Source organism: Kogia breviceps, chromosome 12 (assembly GCF_026419965.1).
Source record: "Kogia breviceps isolate mKogBre1 chromosome 12, mKogBre1 haplotype 1, whole genome shotgun sequence".
Taxonomy (NCBI): domain Eukaryota; kingdom Metazoa; phylum Chordata; class Mammalia; order Artiodactyla; family Physeteridae; genus Kogia; species Kogia breviceps.
In genome coordinates this window covers 83,682,102-83,704,595 of record NC_081321.1, presented here as the reverse complement: position 1 = coordinate 83,704,595, position 22,494 = coordinate 83,682,102, and the positions used below count along the sequence as shown (strand labels likewise).

Sequence of the window (22,494 nt, the reverse complement as noted above, 5' to 3'; positions counted from 1 at the left end):
TGTTTTCCTTTTTGAAAAATGTGGACAGCCAGTGACAAATATGGATAATAAAACACATTTAGAGATGTTCCATTTGTGTAATTAACAATCTAGTAATTTCCAATCACTGGTTGAAGTTTAGGTCTCTCAGTGATGGCAGACCTTTGAGAGTTGAATGGGGTGTGGATAAAATGGCAGAGTTTCCCAGTCAGTTTAGAAGAGACTCTGTTACCTATGTTATCTACTTGTCTTTCTGGATGCTCTTACTGTTCTTAGCTTCCCCATGTGTCACTTAACAAGGTGGAAAGAACCATGGACTGAAGAGAAAGAAAATAATTTAAGCCTGACTCTATAACTAATGAGCTGGGTGACCTCAGGGCCATATTGCCCCTACCTGCAAAATAGGGAGACTGGCCCAGATGATGACCGAGTTTCTTCCAGATCTAACAATTCTACAAAAATGCCATGCCTGCTTAGCCCTTCTGGTCTCTATTGAGTCTATATCCTGTGTTGCTCCATTCTGATGAACTCAGATTGCGAGGTGACAAGAGAGCTTTGCAAAGCCTGAGCTAAAAATAACCTCCTCCATAAATATTTTATCCGAAGCTAGAGAGCTAAATAAAAGATAATTAAAAATCAGTATTAATGTCTGTATTCTGAGAATTTCACTTTGTTATTCATTTTGTGAACAGAAGTTTCCATCAGAGGTGGCTAAACTAAATTAAGAATGACAATCTTTCGGAGTGTAAATAAAAGAAACAGATTTAAATTACTAAAATTTACTAAGAATAAGATTCATTTTGCTTTATGTCTCCCATTCAATTGATACAGTACTTTTAATAGGTGTACTCATTTAGTTCATATTTTCCAGCATTTTGCAGAAATGTTATACCTTAAGTATAACAACGATTAAAGTGCTTTACATTTGTGGAGCTGGTGTTTCATAGTTTACCAAGAGATTTTGTAGTTTAATAATTTACAACCGAAAGGTCTATCTAGTCAGGAATTTGATAATATACAATATAGCTCTATTCTCTTGTTAAAATGATAAATTGATATTTGAGTTAGAATTATTTTATAAAGCAAATATTGCAAGTTGGTAAAAAAAATAAAAAACTGTTCAATAGAAATGCAAAATAGGGTGGTATGTTCTGGAATGCTTCTAGCTTTCTTCCCACAATAGTGAGTTAGGCAATATTCAAAGAACTTCCTTATTTTAACTTTAAAATTTAAAACAACTTCTCTATATCAATAATAAAGATTCTTTGTTTTTCACCAGGCAGGGAGGTCACTTCAATATTTGATATGCAACATGGTATTTGGTATAAAGCGTGTTGTTTAGCCAGGCTATTGAAATTGCGCTTTAATACCAATTCATGCTATAGGACCAACCTTTTATTCTCTATAATGCCAAAGTTCTCATGCAAACTATATTATTTGGTTTTGGAAGTTGGGACAGAAACAGCAGTAGCAAATTTCATTGTTTCAGATACTGAAGAGAAAATTTTGAATTTTAATATAAACTCATTTTTGGTATTTTAATAGCATTAATTTTTGAATAGATTGTTGTTTAGATTGGACTGCCTCATTTGAGTAGACTGGGGAAATTCCATATTGCCTCTTTCCTCCATGTTCTGGAAAATGACAGTATAGAACAGTAAAGCATTTGATTTCTCTTTGGAATAATAATGCTGAAGTGAGTCATTCATTTATTCATTTATTCAACAATTTATTGAGTATTTACTATTGTGCTAAGCCTCACAGGAAAGAAAAAGAAGTATATAACTGGGTACCTGCATATACACAATGATAACCAATAATTGTAGATGGGTCAAACTCTAAGCACCAACAGTGGATACTTTAATAGAGTAAAAAAATAAAAAAAATTCTGGAGTAGGAGCACTAGAATAGCCAGGGAAGGCTTTGCCCGGGGGAGAAAGAGCCTGAAAAGATGGGTTGTATTCGAATAGGGGGAAATAAATGGAGAAAACATCCCAGGGAGGAGAAGCCATATATAAAACGTTATAGTATTAGTCAGGCAGAAGGCAAGTCTTGAATATTGAAGAAATAGGTCACAGAGCATAGAACTTTTTAATTACTGAAGGGGCCTGTGGACAGGTAGCATTAGCATCCCCTGGGAACTTGCAGATATGCAGAACCAGACACGAATTCCACATATTCAAGGTCTTTGGGTGCTTTGAAGATTGGATGTCTTCCCCAATGAAAATGCAAACTTCACTCTAGAACCAAAATCTAGACATTCCCGGAAATAGTGAGTTTTCCCCCCAATTCCACAATGTTTGCCTAATCTGGAGACAGTAGGTAGGTGGATATGATCGTGGAAGTATTTGATTGCTGAGTTAAGTAGCTCAGGCCTCATCCACTCATGAATTCAATAAACATTTATTGAACTCCATTGTGGTAGCACTGGGGATACAGAGAAAAATAAGCCATCCTTAAGTCCTGCCCTTAAGGAGCTCAGAATCTTATGGAAAAGTAAGTAACCAACAATTATAAATATCTTTGTGCAAATGAGTTTTAAAGCGTTATTATTGAGAAATAAACATGATTTATTCTGTTAACATTTATTGAATATTTAGTACATGCAAAATGGTGGTGTTCAAGGGTATTTGGGGTTGGGGAGAAGCAGAGATGGATCAGTTAAGTGGCTACCATCTAAGAGTAGGAAGTAAAGGAAGAATAAATAGCGTTTGGTCACTGTGAATTCAATGGAAGGCCAGAGAAAGAAGCAAGTCTGCATTAACCCATAAGTGGTAAGGTAAAGTAGAATTTGGATCATTGAGCAGAGAAATAGGGAAGTTGAGAGAGTGAACCATATTTGGGGGGTTTTGTTTGTTTTACTTTTTAGTTGGGGGAGAGATATGTTCAATTTTAGATATGTGGATCTTGAATGCACGTTCATAGAGAACCCTCTAGTAAGGAAGAGGAGGTTCAGGACTGGAGCTTAAGAGAAAAGCAGAGCTGAAGCAATGATTGATCAGATGCTTTTTCCTCCTAACAACCCATTTGAATCACTGGAAAGTAAACAGGATTGATTGTGCAGTTTGAAGTTGTCCACTGATGGTTAATTACATTTTGTTTATTTTTAAATAAAGCTCCAAACCTTTGCTTTCTTAGCTGCGAACAACACAAGCAAGTTTAGTGATCTCAGTCATGACTATTATGTTCACTAATACGACTTTATTTCCTTTTCCTGTTAGTGCAACAGTAACAGCAAAAAATGACAATAACTAAGTTTGTTTTTTTTTAATTCCATTTTCAAAGTCCTACTCTAGTACATTTTGTCTGTGTGTTCATTTTTTTTTTTTTTCATTTTTAAAATGTATTGGCTGGGACCTCCCTGGTGGCACAGTGGTTAAGCATCCACCTGCCAATGCAGGGGACACGGGTTTGAGCCCTGGTCCAGGAAGGTCCCACATGCCGCGGAGCAACTAAGCCCGTGTACCACAACTACTGAGCCTGCGCTCTAGAGCCCACGAGCCACAACTACTGAAGCCCGTGCTTCAGAAGCCGTAGCCCATGCTCCGCAACAACAGAAGCCACCGCAACAAGAAGCCCACGCACCACAACGAAGAGTAGCCCCCGCTTGCCGCAGCTAGAGAAAGCCCGTGCAGCAAGGAAGACCCAACGCAGACATAAATAAATAAATAAATAAATAAATAAATGTATGTATTGGTTAACTTCAAAAACCACAGCTATCTTGTATCATACAAAATTTGAACAACCGTATAAATGGTTATTATAATCAGTACATAGCTGAGTGGTTTAAATTCCTCAAAAGTTAATTGTGTGATTTAATTTTAACATGCAGATTTTGTGCTATATTTACCTATTATGCTCTTGCTCTCCCCCAGTTCCTGGCAAGATTTACTGACTATTCAAACTACTAGGTTCTGTAAGCTCCTCTATCTGGCATATCCACGTGTGGCATTATCTCTCACCTGGTAGGGGACTGGATGAATCTTGCTGTGGTAGACTTGGTGGATGGAGTGTCCAGGGGTGATACCTGGGCACTAATGCCATTTCTCAGTGGTAGATCTCTCCTACATATCTGCAGTGTTGGCTCAGTTTATATAACAGAGCGTCTATGTTGGTCTCCAGAGACCCTTGCAATCCAGACAAATACATTCACTTTCTAGGAGAGAAAACAGAGACTCCACAAGAGAAAATTCAGAGTTATGGTTGATGTTACGGGCTTTGGTGTTAGACTAGGGCTCAAATCCAGGCTCTGTCACTTTTAACCAGATGGCCTTGGGTAAGTAGAAACAAATAAGCAAAAAAAGCCAACTAGTTTACTTTTATTAAGAGTAATCCATGGTATAAAATTCAAACAGTACAAAGGGTATACAAGAAAAAGTGTCTCCCTGCACTTCAGATCTGCGTTCAGAATTTCATGCATATGCACAGCATAATACAAATGCGGCTGTGTAAATGTGCTAGCATATCTATGTCAATTCCTGTAAGCGACATTTTTGTCGGGGGTATGTGCATTTAAAATTTTGTATGTAGATGCTGCCTAATGGTCATCCAAAAGATTGCACAGTGGATGAGAGTGACAATTTTCCCACGTGCCACTTCTTAAAAAATTTACCAGTTAGATAGGTAGAAATGTCATCCCAATGTGGTTTCTTCAAATGTTTTTAAAAATATAACACATAGACAGAAAAACACACAAAATATAAATGTACTATTCAATGAATTATCAAAGAAGCAAACAAGTCAGGTCAAGAAACAGAATATCAGAACACTCCAGAAACTTTCCTCATGCTTCCTCCTACCCACTTTCTCCTTTCCAAAAATTAACATTATAGTTCAGTTTTGCCTGATTTTGAACTTATATGCACGGAATCATACATAGTATGCTTTCTTTGGTGTCTGCTTCTTTTGTTCAATTATATGTTTATGATATTTCTCCAGTATACAACTGTAGTTCTTTCATTTGCCTTGTTATATAGATGTCCATCATGTAAATACATTGCAATTTATGAATCCATTCTACTATTGACAGATATTTGGGTTGTTTACAGCTTTTTACTTTTATGAATAATGCTATGTAAATATTTTTATACACGTCTCTTGGTACACATGTGCATGCATTTCTGTTACGTCTATACCTAGGAGTATGGCACTGCCATAGCCATGTCAAGAGCAGTCTAGCTTTTGTGAGGATGAAAGACCACATGGAGAGAGAGACCAACCAAGTCAGCCAATGTACCAGCTGAATATAGCTGTGTGAATAACCTCCAGCAAGATCAGAAAAAGAACTGCCTGGCCAATCCATATGATTGTGATAAATGATAATTACTGCTGGTTTAAGTCCCTATATTTTGAAGCAGTTTGTTACACGGCAATGAACAACTGACATATAGAAATTGGTACTAGAGATGGGGTACATAGAAATTTAAAATACATGGCATTGACTCTGGAACCATACTGTGGGTGGAGGCTGGGAAAATGAAGAGGCTGTTAGAGCTGAAGGACTGGCAAAAATCTTTTAGGGTAAACAGTTGTGGAACAGTGGATAAAAATGTTGCCTGTAGTAACTTGAAATATAGATAATATAGTCAATGAACTTGCCTAGCTGGCTGAGATATTTCCAGGCAGAATATTGAGTGTCATTTGGCTTCTTAGAGCTGAGTATAAGCTATGGGAAGAGAGAAAGACACTAGAGAACTGTTCAGTTTGTAAGAAGAATTTGGAAGAGATACAGAGAGCCCAGGCTTCCTGGGTTAGAAAATAAAACGGTTCCTTATCCCAGGTTTCTCCAGCTGGCAAGAATTTCAAAATAAGAAATGCACCCACCTTTCTATAATGATTTGAGAGGAAATAAAGCAATGAGAGAGAAACTCTCACTTCTGGTATAATAACTTCGATAGAGAGACAAGCCAGTCATGCCCTCAGGAAAAAGAGGAAGGTGGGAGGAAGGGGTTGGGTTGGTCAAGAGGGTGGCCTATAAAAGATCTGAGACCACAGACATTGGGCTACTGTGGCGTGTGTTATGTCCTCCTTAGTGAATGAGGTCCTGCTTCCTCAGCTCTCCAGCGCAGAAGACAATCACAGCAAGACATAGTTTAGGAAGAGCCATTAATACTGTACTTAATGCCAGCCACATCCACCCCAAGGGGACAAATACTGGTATTAGAAAATAACTGTGAATACCTAGTGTGTCCAGCTACTGTAACTTCCCCCTCCTGCAGCCTTATTCATGCATATGGTGCATATGAAAGCAAATATGATCCTCCAGTGGACACTGTTCCCCTAGCCACAGCTGACTGGTCCAAGTGTGGGCACCTGATTACAAAGAATTTAGTGAGTGGGTGCAAATGGTAGGGATAATTATGAAACAAGAGTGGCTATGAAGTATGGCCATAAACTGATGATTATTACAGATGGGTGTTAGGTACATGGGTGTTCATTGTTAACTATTCTCTCAAAAGAATATTATGAAAATTTGAAATTGTATATCAAATGAGAATACGATGGAAGTGCTGACTAAGGGTTAAGAACCCTTAATCTCAAAAAAGCTCTAAATATTCAGGAATTAGTTTAACTAAAGGTACAAGACCTGTACACTGAAAACTAGAAAATGTTGAAAACAAGTAAAGATGACCATAATAAATGGAAAAACATCCCACATTCATGAATGGGAAGACTCACTATTACAATGGCAATACTCCTCAAATTAATCTATGGAGTCAGTATAATCCTTATCAAAATTCCAACTGCCTTTCTTTGCATAAACAAACAAGCTGATCCTAAAATTCAATATGGAAATGCAACGGATCCAGAATAGCCAAGACAATTAAAAAATTTATTTATTTATTTATTTATTTTAATTTTGGCTGCGTTGAGTCTCTGTTGCTGCATGTGGCCTTTCTCTAGTTGTGGAGTTACCATATGACCCGGCGATTCCACTCCTAGGTATATAACTAAGAGAACTGAAGACATGTATTTCCACAAAAACATGTACACAAATGTTTGTAGCATCATTATTCAAATAGCCAAAAAATGGGAACTCAAATATCCATCAACTGATGAATGGATAAACAAAACATGGTATATCCATACAACAGAATATTACTTAGCAGTAAAAAGGAATGAAGTATTTCATACATGCCACAGCATGGATTAACCTTGAAAACATTATGGTAGGTGAAATAAGCTAGACACTAAAGGACAAATAGTGTATGATTTCACTTATATGAAATATCTAAAATAGGCAAATTCATAGCTACAGAAAGGTTATCAGCAGCTAGGAGGGGAGCAGTAGGGAGTTACTGTTTAATGGGTATAGAGTTTCTGTTTGGGGTGATGAAAACATTCTGGAATTAGACAGTGGTGACTGCTGCAAACCTTGTGGATACACTAAAAACCAATGAATTGTACATTTAAAAATTATATTATTGTATGCAAATTATTTCTTAATTAAAAAAAGACCCCTTAGTCTAAAGAGAAATCCTTTGACGACAAAGTACATGTTATTGAAAGGAAACATTTGAAATACAATACATAATTTGTGAAAATCACACACCTCGTAGTGAGAGAGTAGCATTGACATATATACACTACCAAATGTAAAATAGATAGCTAGTGGGAAGCAGCCACATAGCACACGGAGATAAGCTCTGTGCTCTGTGTCCACCTAGAGGGGTGGGATAGGGAGGGGGGGAGGAACATACAAGAGGGAGGGGATATATGTATGCATATGGCTGATTCACTTTGTTGTACAGCAGAAACTAAAACAACATTGTAAGGCAAATATACTCCAATAAAGATGTATTAAAAAAAAGAAAAATCACACACCTAGTTATGATTTCAAAACATTCCTTAGGGGCTTCCCTGGTGGCGCAGTGGTTGAGAATCCGCCTGCTGATGCAGGAGACACGGGTTCGTGCCCCAGTCCGGGAAGGTCCCACATGCCGCGGAGCGGCTGGGCCCGTGAGCCATGGCTGCTAGGCCTGCGTGTCCCGAGCCTGTGCTCCGCAACGGGAGAGGCCACAACAGTGAGAGGCCCGCAAAAAAAAAAAAAAAAACCCCAAAAAACCACATTCTTTAGTTTAAAAGACAATTATAAATACACAGCATTAAGTCTTTCTGAAGCTTATATTTATTATACTTATATATTTATACTTATTATATTTCATAGGTTTCTGCTTCATGGAATAAAATCTGAGCAAAAGAAAGTAACGTCCACTAGGTAATGTAACGCACAGAAATATTTAAGTTTCTAACTTAGGAAACTACAGTATGGTCATGTGTTTGCAAATCAATTTATCAAATGTATAGATCACGGCTCAGTTCCAGAAGGCATCATAATGCCTTCTGTAACTGAGTAACTACTCCAGGCCTGTAAGTCAAATGATCAGAGTTGCTGTCCTGGCTCTATCACTTAGCTTGTTTCTACTTCTTCGTGTGCAATTGAGATGTTTGGAATTGAGGGTCCTTCCAGCTTTAAAATTTTAAACTTATTTGATCATATTGTGGCTTTATAGTCAAAAGAATTTTGAAATTGTTTTACTTGCTTGGACTGCATTTAAACATTCACGTTTTAAAATTTAATAAATTATTACTGGACCGTAAGATTCGAAAAGGATTAAATTGTCTACTCCACTTTTAATCAATTAGACCAACTGATCTCGTTCTGCTGAGAATTAGCCTGAAGCAATACCACCATCTGGCGGTTTCTCTTCAAATATAACAACTTTTTGAAGAAGAGAGCTTCGCCTCTCCTATCAAGTAGGACAGGTGGTTCAGATATGCCTAGTTTAGGAAACAAGTTTAATATTATTGCATAATATATGTTTAAGTTAACTAATGTTTATGTTATTGGCCTTAAAAACGTATAATTCAACACATTCTCTCAAATATTTGTTTAGTGCCCAAGTACAAGAACAAAACAGTGAACAAAATAAACAAAAATACTTGCATTCATAGACGTTACGTTCTAGCGAGAGGCAGTAGACAATAAATAAGCATAACAATAAGTAAATTATGTTTAGTGGTAACTTCTAAAAAATCAGGATAAGGGGGATATAGAGTAGGTTGCAATTTTAAATATTAATAACATTTGAGCAAAGACTTTAAAGAGGTGAGGTCAATTCCAAATGCTTGTCTGAAAAATAAAATTCCACAGACTTATAAACTAAATGTTTATCTTAATTCTAGCACGCTGCTATACTTCTGTTTCCTCAAACATTTCTTTTTAGTAAGCAGGAACTGTAAAACCAGGTCATTAGTAAAAGGAATGACTGCATTTTTAAAAATTATGTTGCCCTCAAGATACATACCTTTCCTATAGAGTAATGACTGCCTTTAGCTAGCATCGGAGAAGCTACAGGTAGAAGAAAGGAGGGAGGGACGCTAACGCTGACCCTGCAGGCCACTGCGACGCCAAAAATCTCGTTGGCGGCCTCAGTGTAAGGCGGCTCCGCATTGGTGGCGCGGGGCTCTTCCTATTATTATAAGGTAGCCCTCTTTCCTAGTCGGAGGAAGGAGCCAGGGGAAAGTCGGGTCAACGCCCACAGGGCGCTTCAGGACCAGCAATTTCTGCGATGCCACAAGCTGCGACCGCTTCCAGTCAGGCTGCCGCATCGAGGCCCGACGCGCATTTCCGGTTGGCGGATTCACCACTTCTTAGTGTCAGAATTTAAAATGAAAATTCGAACTTCCCTGTTTCGGAAGCCTTTCCTATCCAAGAAAACAGAAGCAGGGGAGACTTGGAGTCCTTGAATTTTTTTTTTTTTCCTTGCGCCTTCCGCAGTATTTACACCCTGAGCGCCGGGGACTTGCGTCGAAAGTGACGGCGCGGACGCTCAGACCGCCGTTCCGGCGCGCAGTCGCGGCGGCCTCGCTCCCGCCCCCGCCGGGAGGTCCGACGTGGAAGTTGCCGGCTGACCAGGCTTCCAGGGAAAGCCCGTGGGAACCGAAGCCCGAGGCCGAGCCGGAGCGCAGGCCTAGGCGAGGGGAGGTGGCGGCGCCGAGGCTCGATTAGGAGTCGCTGCCGAGGCCGGGCCCAGTCTCAGCCGGTCGACGAGGGAGGACAGGCAGTTCATCATGGGTGAGGGATCTGAGAAGGGAGCCTGGGCGCGCTGAGAGGCCGAGGCCGAGGGCTGGGGTCGGGAGGAGGAGGAGAGGGGCCGGCCTTGAAAGCCCAGAGTAGCCAGCGTCTTAGGGCGCTGACTGCTGAGGACGGAACTCACCTTAGCTCTTCACCTGTGTGCGTGGACCCTGCCTCGAACCTTCGCCCCCGTCTTATCCCGTTCTCCTTTCTCCCGGCGGGGTCAGAGGTGAGGGCAGCGTGGGTCGGTGAACTTTTCCCTCATCCCCTTGGACCCAGCGCCGCTTGCTGGATGGAGCTGGTCTTGCGAAGCTTCGCAGCGTGTCAGTTGCAGGTTCGCTCAGGTTTCTTGGGTGAAGGATGAGCTTCTGGATTCTCCCTCCCTGGTCGCTGGGACTGCGTCAGTTTAAACTCCAAAAGAAGATGGTGCTCGTAATGTTTTATGGCCAACTTGGCATTTGTCTGCTTACCTGTAGCTTTTCCTGTAGATAAGGTGGAGGAGGAAATGGGCAGGGAGTGTATTACTGGTCAGCGATGACATTTTAATTTCAATTTTTGGAGTGCTAATTGAGGGAACTACATTGTCATCACAAGCATCGGGTAGAGCTTCCCTCCCGCTAGAGCCCAAATGAAGGTGCAAATTTCTTTTAACTTGTTTACACCCTCCAAATGATGCAAATTCTTTGCGTTATTTAAATACCTCAGCGATTTTCTGGGGAGTTTACTTCTTGGTCTGGAACGTCAGAAGCGCTTTCTTGTCTTTTTGCATAACCCCTTCAGTTTTTTGTTTGTTTGTTTGTTTGTTTTTGCGGTACGCGGGCCTCTCACTGTTGTGGCGCCTCCCGTTGCGGAGCACAGGCTCCGGACGCGCAGGCTCAGCGGCCAAGGCTCACGGGCCCAGCCGCTCCGCGGCATGTGGGATCCTCCCGGACCGGGGCACGAACCCGTGTCCCCTGCATCGGCAGGCGGACTCTCAAACACTGCGCCACCAGGGAAGCCCATCCCTTCAGTTTTTTTCTTCTGCTTCTTTTTAACCTGTAAAAGGTAGAAAGGATTTTGTCAAGTCACACCCCTTGTGTTACAAATGTTCAAGGTTCTCTAACCCATGGTGGATTCATTTTTCCAGACTTGCAGCTCTTAATTTTGCCATTTCTTGGTAAAATAACCAGGTATTGTGTGTGGCATCGGTGATTGCAGGTACTTATGATGGTACTGCTGCTGTACAACAGTAATTGCTTTTCATGTTCAAGGACCTCATTGTCCCACTGTCATTCTGATTTGCCCTGTGGTTTCTGGGGGGTAGTGAGGAGATCATGCTAAGATATCCATGTTCTGTCAATTAGAAAGTTAGCTCCATGAGGGCAGTAGTCCTGTTTCTCTTATTTTTGAGTGTATTTTCTGTGCCTGCCTGACACAGTATCCATGATATGGTAACAATCAGTAATTACTAGTTTGATGTTGAATAATGTATTTCATTGGAAGCAAAAATATGCACCTATGAATCGAGGAAAATATTACAGTATTATTTAATTTACTGTACCTTTCAAAGGGTAAGATTAAATGTTTTGTGGACCTAGTTCATGAAATGATATTGAAATACATCTTTGTTATTTTTTAAGGTGGCTTTTTCTCAAGCATTTTTTCCAGTCTGTTTGGAACCCGGGAAATGAGGATTTTAATTTTGGGGTTAGATGGAGCAGGAAAAACTACAATTTTGTACAGATTACAGGTTGGAGAAGTCGTTACTACTATTCCTAGTAAGTGTTGGTATGATAAACTAATTATAGGGGCTTTCTGTTTCCATCAAACATAACTTTATTTCTGAATAAATATATAATGTAATTGATAAGGTTTGTAAATTTCTATGAGCATAATATTTATAACACTTTTTTTCATAAATTTACAGACAATTTGGTGTAATTTATGAACCCCTGTGCATGGCTGGGTTCTGCTGTTTTAAAAGTTGGGTAGAGTTAAGCCACCTAATCTCATTGAGAGCCAGTATCTTTGTTGATAAAATGAAGATAATAAATATACATTGGCTTTGAGGGGAAAATAAATCTAGTATATAAAATACTTTGTAAACCTGTGTAAAGAATTATATAGATATGAAGTGATATTATTACATGTGAAGTGGGTTTTTTTCTGTATTTGTTACTATTTGATTAAGATTAGTTTCTCTTTAGTAATTCTATTGATTATTTTTAAAGATCTGAGTTGAAGAGACTGAGTGTTGAATCTGGTACTTAAAAATATCAAGAAAAGAAACACCTTGACTTTAAATCAATTGATATCTTAGAATATTCTCCAATAGTCTTAATTTACTACATAAGAAGATTGTTCTGTTACTTATGCTAATTTCATTTGTTGCCCTGAATTTACTTAGATTAGTAAGATTAGTACATGTAAACTAATAGAGTTTGCTCAAGAATATTTAAATTATGCCTTTAAAGTTACTCTGTCACTCAAGGTATTTCCATATTTAGTACTATTTAAATTTCCAGATTTTAAAAAATGTGTAGCTTTTATGAAAGAACTTTTCAAACCCTGTGTCATCTGTTACTTCTTTATGCCACCTTCAGTAAATTTCAGTTTCCTTGGTTTTTGCTTCTCAAAAAATCACCCAACTCAATCTGGTACAGGTGAGTCACGGTGGCCCCTGCAATACACATAGCCCAGTGGATTGCATTTCAGCAAATGTGGTTGTACTGCGCCCTTGTCCTTTGCAAATAAACAACATTCCTAACTGAGGTTGAAGACAGTGATTACCCTGCTACTTAATTCTAAGGGAGACATCATGAACTTGCTTTTTAGTTTGTCACTCAGGTTTGCTATAGTAATTTTTTTATACTTGCCATATACTCATAATCATCATTTACCAGTATAAACTTAAGTCTAAAAAATTAGTTGTCCAATTATAGCTGTAAGTCATTTTTTACTTTGATATTTTTTTTAAGTTTGTGAAATCTTAGTAATATTTGTGTATGTAGCTCCTAAGTTTTTTTCAGTAGCCCCTCCTCCTCCTTCAGATTCCTTTCAATGGAAAATAGTAATATCTTGCCTTAGGCATGTGATGCGAGAGCTCCAGCTAAGAAGGATGGCAGGGAAAAGGGATGGGACTCTTCCCCTTTGACCATCTAGCTATGACCTTATTACAAATGAGCTTTTGAGGAAGTCGTCAGAGGGTCTGTGAGATTGCCGGCCTTAGAGAACTCGGCTTCCATAAAGAGGTATACAGCCACTGCTGTGCCCTTACCTACTGAAGTTTGGAGTCTATCTAGGCCTTCTTGGTTTTGTTCCCTGTTTATTTGCAACCTACCAAAATTCCATTTTTTTGTAATACATCTACAACTGTCCTTTCTAAATATAACTTTCCGAACACTTTTGTATGCCAGTACTGTATTTTGAAGGGAGTTTAACATAATAGGGTTACCATTGAGCTAAGAATTACATAATTGCAGAGGTAGCTGGGGGTTGTTATATACCCTGAAAGTGGTGTTGATCTTGCTAATTGGTGTGCGTATGTGTGCATGTGTAGCACAGCATACTGTCTTATCTTAAATGGGATGATACTTGAACTAACAATGTGATTCAGCAATTACTATTAATTGCTGAAACTCAGATTGGATACTTTGAAGACAGAATGTATTAGTCTACATATACTGCTAATTTGATTTCTTTTCCAGCCATTGGATTTAATGTTGAGACGGTAACATACAAGAACCTAAAATTCCAAGTCTGGGATTTAGGAGGACAGACAAGTATCAGGTATGGTGCAAAGGCCAGATCATTTTGTGGTATTGAATCTTTCTTTATTGGCTCTTTTAGAGTTAACAGGAGTAAACCAAGATATGTCTTCTTTTGTAATTTAATGGGAGACACCTAGTTTAAAATGAGGTAAAATGGCCTTATTCTCTCAATTAAAATATGAGAATTAAAGATTTTAACTAAAGAATTAAAATCTAAGGAAGCCAGTTTCTCAGATATCACGTCAATGAAAAATCTTTTCATGAAAATCTCAAGACCTAATTACTTCAGTAGTTTTAAATAAAAAGGGTCCTCTAGTTAGTTCTTGTCAGTCCCTTCCTCTGTGAGACAGACTGTTTTGGATTTCATAAAAATACATTTTGGGCCCACCATTTAGGACTTATGTGAACATAAATGCCCTCTGGAATTCAAGTCTCCTGCCCAGCATTCTGTGCTTGACATGGCAACTGTGAATGTTTAGTGACTGTCAGTGCTCACTCACTAGGGTACTTACCATCTTAAAAGATCAGTAGTGCTTTCCCCAGACACCCTGCTGCCCTGTAACTCATTTTATTTCTTGAACCACTTTTGAGTCAGTTTCTTATTTTAGCCATTTCTACTTCTTGTCTTCAGTGATCAGTTTAATGTCTGTTAGATAAAATCATATTAAAATTTTTTTTTAAAGAACTCATTCCTCTTAAGGAGTTTCTAGTTAAGATGTAACAATCAGGTCTGTGTGGAACTTTTTTTATCGGTACATTTAGTGATATTATAGATTATAAATAAATTCTCTCAGCCTAAAGTCTGAACTCATTCTGAAGCTCCTTGTCCCTGTGATTTGTTTATCAATATTCTTTCCACCCCATCCCATCTGAGGGATATGATATATGTCCATCAGAAACAATGAATCATTATGGCATTGATTCTGGCATGGATGGGGAAGGATTGGCAGGTAAGACCCCGCACCCCATCATTGCCAAGTCCTAGCATATGAATTAACATACCAGTTTCTTCTTCTTTCAAATAATAATATATTCTCCCTTTCTGAATTTTCTTCAGGCCATACTGGAGATGTTATTATTCAAACACAGATGCAGTCATTTATGTAGTAGACAGTTGTGACCGAGACCGAATTGGCATTTCCAAATCAGAGTTAGTTGCCATGTTGGAGGTAAGAAGACTTTATTAAAATGTGGGTAAATCATTTATATTTGCTTGCTGTTTTTATTGTTTATTGTCATTTGCAGGAATAATTAAAAGGAAAACAGGGGTCTTTTCCCCCTATGCCTTCAGTATCATTTTCTTTTATGCAAATTACTTTGTATCCCAAAAATACTGTTGGGGAGAGAGTTGGAGACAAAAAAAAACTCCAGTCTTGTAACTTCCTTTAAACTAGATTCCTTGATTTCCAGGAAGTTCTGAGCTAAACTCTTTCTAAACTGAAGTTACTATTCTAAGTCACTCCTATGAAGTGATTGTTTTAAAATGTCTTTATTCCAGTTTTATAAATTAGCTTATGGAAGCAGGCTTATATAGATAGTATAAATATGTAAATAGTAAGAAAGTATATTTGTTTGTTTTAGAAATGTAAAGTTCAGAGAAATACATCTTTCTGGATTTCTGGCACAATTCTGGCCCCTGTTTGCCTCTCCCAGCTTTCACATTCTTTACTTTTCCCGTGTTTACAGTGCCTCAGTCACACTGACTTTTCTGTTCTTTTCACACCCAGCTTGCATAGCTGACACCTGGCTTAGGGTTTTGCACTTGCTCCTCCTGCTTGGAATGCTCTTTCCCCAAATCTTTGTGTGGCTACCTTCTTGACATGTTTTATCTCACATGTTTCTTCCTCAGAGAGGGGGTCTCAGCTATCTTCTAACCCTTTATCCTACTTTATTCTTTGTAACCACTTACTGTTTCTTTCCATTATTTTAAACATGTTTGTTTACTTATATATGCCTCCCACCCAAAAGTGTAAAGTTCTTTGAGTTTACCCTGTACCCCTGATGTGTGGAACAGTGTATAGCTGTTAATTAAGAACTCAATACATTATATTCACTGAGGTTTGTAAGATAATTTATTGGCTAACTGACTCAATTCAGAGGATGCGTTAAGTAATCAACTAAAAGTTTTTAATATCTCCATTTGTTAAATAAGCTTCTCAGATGTACTAATGATTAATTAATAATGAAATTGCCTTTGCTTGAGAAAATTAGATGCATAGGTTTCCTTTTCCCACCAAAACTATGATTCTGAATTATCCGATCGTTGAATGTTTAAATATAAGTTCTAGGCCACTTGATTACCTAGTTAGAAGCATTCTTAGAATGCTAGAATAGAGTTCTTGGACAACTAACTTCTTAGTAGCTTCTGAGTTATAAATTGCAGACCTAAAGTTTTAAAGTTTTGCCTAAATTTTTTTTTTTTTTTTTTTTACAACGTAGCATCATATTTATCATAAGAGCTTCTTAGACCAAATTCAGAGTGTAAGGAATTTTAAGGGACTGGTTAATTGCCTTGGGTATAACAGATTTTTAAAATAAAAGCTTGATTTAGATGTAATTCACATGTTATAATCGATTTTTATCATATAAAGTATGGCATAAAAGAAATGGATTATTTTTTATTTTTATTTTTTTTGCCATATGCGGGCCTCCCACTGTTGTGGCCTCTCCCGTTGTGAAGCACAGGCTCTGGGCGTGCAGGCTCAGTGGCCATGGCTCACGGGCCTAGCCGCTCCGTGGCATGTGGGATCTTCCCGGACTGGGGCAGGAACCCGTGTCCCCTGCATCGGCAGGTGGACTCTCAACCACTGCGCCACCAGGGAAGCCCAAGAAATAGATTATTTACTTAAGTTCACAATTCTCAAATTGTACTGGATTGTTGTTAGGTTATTTGTGGTATTAGGATTTGACTTGTATAATCTTACGGAGAAAGAACTAAAAATTGTATTCATTCTTTAGGAAGTAACTTTTAATTGATGCAATCAATTAATATTTATGTATTAGTGATATATAGTACATGTGGAATATGAGTCAGGACTATTATATTAAAACTTACAGACACAAAATCAATTTGTTTTACTTTTGTATACGAAAATTCTAAATGGAATAAAGAATTATGTAAAATGGAAGTCATTATAAGGGAATATGTTTAAAATTTCTGGATTGAGAAGGTCCTTCTAAATCCAAGAATTGGAATTATAGAAGAAAAGATAGATTTAATTATATTAATATTATACAAACAAACAAAAAATCCACAAAGCTCAGATGCCAAACAATACAAGTTAGGGTAAAACGGGGAACCAAGACACAGTTTTACAGCCAGTGACTAAGGATTAGTGATGTTAATCACTAATCCTATCAATACCTTTTGCAAATCAATAGAAAAGTGAGCAATAGGCATGAACCTACAATTTATAGGAGAAGAATTTATTGCTAATAACATTTGTATTTTTAATACCCTAATAATAAATAAGCATATAATGACATGCTGTGTTTGGAAAAATATATAGTTTCAATTCTACCAAAGCTGCATTGGAGATGGGCACTGTCATACACTGTTCGTGGAGTTGAAATTGTTACAGCCTCTCTGCACAGCAGTTTATTAATACATGTAACAAGAGCCTGAAAAAAATTTCATACTTTGATTCCATTCTTACAGAATTGTGTTAAGGAAATAGAGATTCACACACAGATTTCTGTATTACGATTCTGTCACTTTGGTTTCTCTAATAGTTGATTGAAAATCTAGGAAGAATCTAATACTGGAAAACAGTTACATAGTTTATGGTGCATGAATTCTTAGTGTAGAGTATAATCATTAATGTTTAAAAAAATTTTTTGAGGGACTTCCCTGGTGGCGCAGTGGTTAAGAATCTGCCTGCTAATGCAGGGGACATGGGTTCAAGCCCTGGTCCGGGAAGATCCCACATGCCGCGGAGCAACTAAGTCCGTGCAGCACAAATACAGAGCCTGCTCTCTACAGCCTGTGAGCCACAACTACTGAGTCCGTGTGCCACAACTGCTGAAGCCTGTGTGCCTAGGGCCCGTGCTCCACAACAAGAGAAGCCACTGCAATGAGAAGCCCGGGCACCACAACGAGGAGTAGCCCCTGCTCGCTGCAACTAGAGAAAGGCCACGCACAGCAATGAAGTCCCAATGCAGCCAAGAATAAATTAATAAAATTAATTAATTAAAAAAATTTTGGGGGGGATAGTTTGGAAAAACATCCACAATTTAATGTTTAGTTTATTTTTTAAAGCAGGGTATGGAACTGTATTTAAATGTGATCTTAAATGTATATATTATACTAAATAAACTATAAGTATCTGAATTACAAAGCAGTAGAAAATACCCAAAATGTTAAAGAGTGATTATGTTTAGGAGATAGAATTATGGGTGAAGTTTCTTTTCTTCATACTTCTCTATAATTTCAAATAATTTATAATGAACATTATATATTAATAATTAGGAAATACGCTTTTAAAATAATGGATTTTTTTTGGCATTTCTTCCTAAACTCAAGGGAGCAAATTGATTAGAAGAAATCAAACCTTTTCTATGTTATTTAGGAGGAAGAGCTGAGAAAAGCCATTTTAGTGGTGTTTGCAAATAAGCAGGACATGGAACAGGCCATGACTCCCTCGGAGATGGCAAATTCACTTGGGTTACCTGCCTTGAAGGACCGAAAATGGCAAATATTCAAAACTTCAGCAACCAAAGGCACTGGCCTTGATGAGGCAATGGAATGGTAAGTATGTTTCCAGAAGCCATTTGTGCATTTGTGTGTGTATGCAGCTGTGTACATACATGTGTAATTTCCCTTTGGTCTTAAGGATGAAATTCAGATTATTTATCAGTTTATCATATTGTTCCTCCACCCTTGTCTTCCACTGGTCTTCATGTACATCTGCTTTTATTTCAACCACACCTACTAATTATAGTTAGATAAGCCAGCTCTCTAGCTTTTTCCCCTACCTCACCACACCCTCCAATTCCTTATCATTCAGGACTTAGGTTAAGGCTCTGTGTTTCTCAAGAGCCTTCCCTGACATAACTTCATGCCCACTGCCTTACCACACACATAGAGGTCCTTGTCACAGGTCAGTGATATAATAGTACTTGTTACACTGTCTTATAGTTGGTTTGTGCATCTGCTCATTAAATTTTCATCTCGAGGACTGAGACTAGTTTTCATCTCTGAATTACCCACATCTGGCCTGGCTATAGTAGTAGCAGCCTGGAAAGTGGATATTTGGTGGTTTTTGATTATTTATTTATTATTTTAAAAATTATTTATTTATTTATTTTTGGCTGCATTATGTCTTCATTGCTGCACGTGGGCTTTCTCTAGTTGTGGCGAGCAGGGGCTACTGTTTGTTGTAGTACATGGGCTTCTCATTTGCAGTGGCTTTCTGTGGAGCACAGGGTCTAGGCGCACAGGCTTCAGTAGTTGCAGCACATGGGCTCAGTAGTTGCAGTGCGTGGGGTCAGTTGTTGCGGCATGTGGGCTCTAGAGCGCAGGCTCAGTAGTTGTGGCTCACGGGCTTAGTTGCTCTGTGGCATGTGGGATCTTCCTGGACCAGGGATTGAACCCGTGTCCCCTGCACTGGCAGGCACATTCTTACCCACTGCCCCACCAGGGAAGTCCCTGGTCTTTTTTGATTATTCATTCAAACCATAGAGAAAGTGAAAGCTAACAGACCCTCATGGAAATTGAGTCCATAACCTCATTCTTTTAATATAAACTTTCTTAGCCTTCATCATTTAAAGTGCTTTGGAATCAAACATAAAATAGCTAGTGGGAAGCAGCCTCATGGAGATCAGCTCTGTGGTTTGTGACCACCTAGAGGGGTGGGATCGGGAGGGTGGGAGGGAGGGAGGGAGACGCAAGAGGGAAGAGATTTGGGAACATACGTATATGTATAACTGATTCACTTTGTTATAAAGAAACACACCATTGTAAAGCAATTATACTCCAATACAGATATTTAAAAATAATAAAATAAAATAAAATTTATATAATAAATGATCTATACCTGAAAGTTTGAAGTTAATCTTATGAAACTGTTCATTTTCTCTTCACAGGTTAGTTGAAACATTAAAGAGCAGACAGTAATTCAGTCACTTCTGCTCCTTTGAAACGAAGACCACATCACATATCCCTTTGGAAACAGTTAAAGTGTGCTTCACACTACTAAATGATTGTCAGCATATACCAAACTGACTGCAGCATTTGTAATAAGTATTAAAAATAAGTATTTGGTTGGAAGGGTAACTCATCGTGATTGAATCAACTGAATGTCTGTTCTGTATAATGTAAAATATTCCTTCCTTGTTATCTTGTGTTAAGGTATATATTCTATTTGTATGGAATTCTTATTCAGATACAGTCCTATTAAAGAATGCACTCTTATTGAGGAAAAAGCCCTCTAATTTTAAATTAGTGGTTGCAGCTTGTTTGTATTAACACTAAAAAACATCTTAACTCAGATTTTTTCCCCCCCTAAAATGAATTAAGTTTTTCCAAAGATTAGGTTCAATAGAGTAGGCTAGGAACCTAGCGTGGGTTAATTATAGTCTTCATTTGCTTAATGACCACTTTAAGCTGTTTCATTTAAAAGCTTTTGGGTATAGGCATGAAGTTGAAATAATTATTTTGGTGGCTATCCTCACTGACTTATCTGTAATTATCATTTTATAGTATTTATGGCTGTTGGAAAATTTTTACAGATTTGGGCCTTCCTAGTCAGTTTGTACAGGAACCCTGTGAGGTAGCTGGGACATCATTTTTATATCTTCATTTTTATGGACATGGACCCCAAATTCTGATAGACTGGCTTGACCAGTGTCACCTGCTAGGGAGGTGGGAAGAGGGCTTAAAGTGAGACCTCACAGGGTCAGAAGCTTGTCCCATAAACTATACCATAAATTCCTGAAAATGCCAACATTGACAACACAGCTTACCTCCTTATATAAAATTAAGCTAATTGAAGTAGACACATTACAATCAAAATAATATCTATAAATTTGTCCTTACTAGTAGAGGTAGTAAAAACAATCCTAAATGGTTATATTTGTTGGAATTCACAACACATTAAAGAAAATTTCACATGAAAGTTTTTAAAAAGATCTATTTTAAGAAGCATTGTAAAAGATGTTTTTGCTGCCTTTGCTTTTATCTACCTGTAATTGAACATGTGAATTTGATTGCTGAAAAGTCAAAATCTTATTGATTCTACAGGGAGAAATTAACTATTCCTTTAAAAATTAGGCTTACTGCTGCTAGGCTGTCAAAAACAATTATATTCTAAGGGACTTTTTAAAGGAACTTTTCAAACAACCCAGTCTACAGTATGACAGAAGTAAATAAGAGTCCTTAGTAATTACTAAAATTGGGAGCAATTTTTTCCATTTTTAAGTTGGACAAGCAGCATTAAAAAAAGTAGATGCCAGTAAAGAGAACTTAATACCGTTGTGCCCCTCAGGTCTCAGGAAAGCTAGTGGTCATTCAGCTCACATGAATGTGACTTTCTTTTCTAATCTATGGGACTTTTCTTATTCTCTAGCACCCATTCCTAATTTGATTTCTTGGAAATCTTTTGGAGACCTTCTTCCCGGGACAGGTATTTCCAGTGCACCTAATATTACTAACTGAGCATATAACTAACAAACATTGTTTCATAGTTTCCAAGGCACTCCTGATGGGCAGACTGTCTTTTTCATGTTTGTATCCCTAGCATCCAGTATGGTGCTTGGCACATTATGGCACCTCAGAATATGTTCGTGGTTCAAATAGTAAGCTTTTATATTTGTCAGCTAGGAAATAGTACATCTGCAGTTTATACTTGGGTCTGGTCAGTGGCACATATCTAGTGCTGGGCTTGTACCCAAATGGCTAAATACTCCCCAGTGGTTCAGGAACACTGTGAAAGTAGAAGTAAGTGGAGGTGCGGCCCTGGCAGGCAAATGCTGCCTGACGACAGCCCTGGTAGCAAAGGCTAGCACTTGGATGGTCCTGATCCCTCTGGTTCGTCACAAAGAATAGGATGGGATAAATAGAGCATGCACTTATTTTAATATGGTATGAATTATAAGGTCCTTAGCTAGCAGGAAACAACTGTACAGGTATGTTACAGGAGTTTGAAAGTTCTCATTTATAAAAATGTACCGAATGGTTTTTTGTGAGAAGCCTGAAAATGAAAAAACCACCAAACTTGAAATCAGAACACATGAGTTCTAGGCACAAAGGGCCACACTCCATCAGTTTTTGTTTGTTTGGTTTTTCTTTTTGAACAAATATCATCAAAGTTTTCTTTTAGCTCTAACATTCTATAATTCTGGTTGGTAGTTGTGCTGTGTCATGTGATTAAATTTTTTAAAATGAGAAATTGAGGTGGAATTCTATTACCAGAATACCTGATGCACTTTAAATTGTGGAAATGTAAGCTCCTTGAGGGCAGGGACCATACATCATTTACTGTTAGAATCCCTTGCATCTAGTATGGTGCACTTGGCACGTACTAGGCACTCAATAAATATTTACTGATTACAACAAAGCTGTGCTCAATATACTTGAGATATTTATTCTTCCTGATTTTTGCTTTAGTATTGACTTTCGTTTTCTGATTAAAAAATTTTTATAAAAGCAATACATGCACTTTAAATCACTTAGAATTGAGTCTGCCTTCC

At 38.1% G+C, this 22,494-nt stretch overlaps 2 protein-coding genes across 8 annotated transcripts in view; one reads left to right on the top strand and one right to left on the bottom strand.

Moving 5' to 3' along the window:
* SPIC (Spi-C transcription factor) overlaps window positions 1-10,288 on the bottom strand; it is a 52,871-nt gene extending 42,583 nt beyond the window's left edge. The window contains exons 1-3 of one of the 6 annotated variants that reach the window (XR_010835884.1): window positions 9,288-9,610; window positions 7,804-7,973; window positions 3,942-4,135 (exon numbers count right to left, since the gene is read on the bottom strand). The gene's annotated coding sequence lies outside the window, so the exon portion shown is untranslated. Of the gene's footprint in view, window positions 1-3,941; window positions 4,136-7,803; window positions 7,974-9,287; window positions 9,611-10,199 lie in introns of those variants that run through there. The other 5 variants (XR_010835883.1, XM_067009969.1, XM_067009972.1 and 2 more) reach the window with 5 other exon arrangements.
* Window positions 9,485-22,361, top strand: ARL1 (ADP ribosylation factor like GTPase 1). 2 transcript variants are annotated; one of them, XM_059081987.2, is made up of 6 exons: window positions 9,485-10,057; window positions 11,677-11,814; window positions 13,744-13,825; window positions 14,864-14,975; window positions 18,375-18,553; window positions 19,891-22,361. In XM_059081987.2, exons 1-6 carry the CDS (start codon window positions 10,054-10,056, stop codon window positions 19,919-19,921), a joined length of 546 nt encoding a protein of 181 aa, XP_058937970.1. In that variant the 5' UTR covers window positions 9,485-10,053; the 3' UTR covers window positions 19,922-22,361. The 2 variants fall into 2 exon arrangements, with proteins under 2 accessions (XP_058937970.1, XP_066866075.1); XM_067009974.1 differs by having other exon boundaries at window positions 9,837-10,286.
* Window positions 22,362-22,494: the final 133 nt, after the last annotated feature.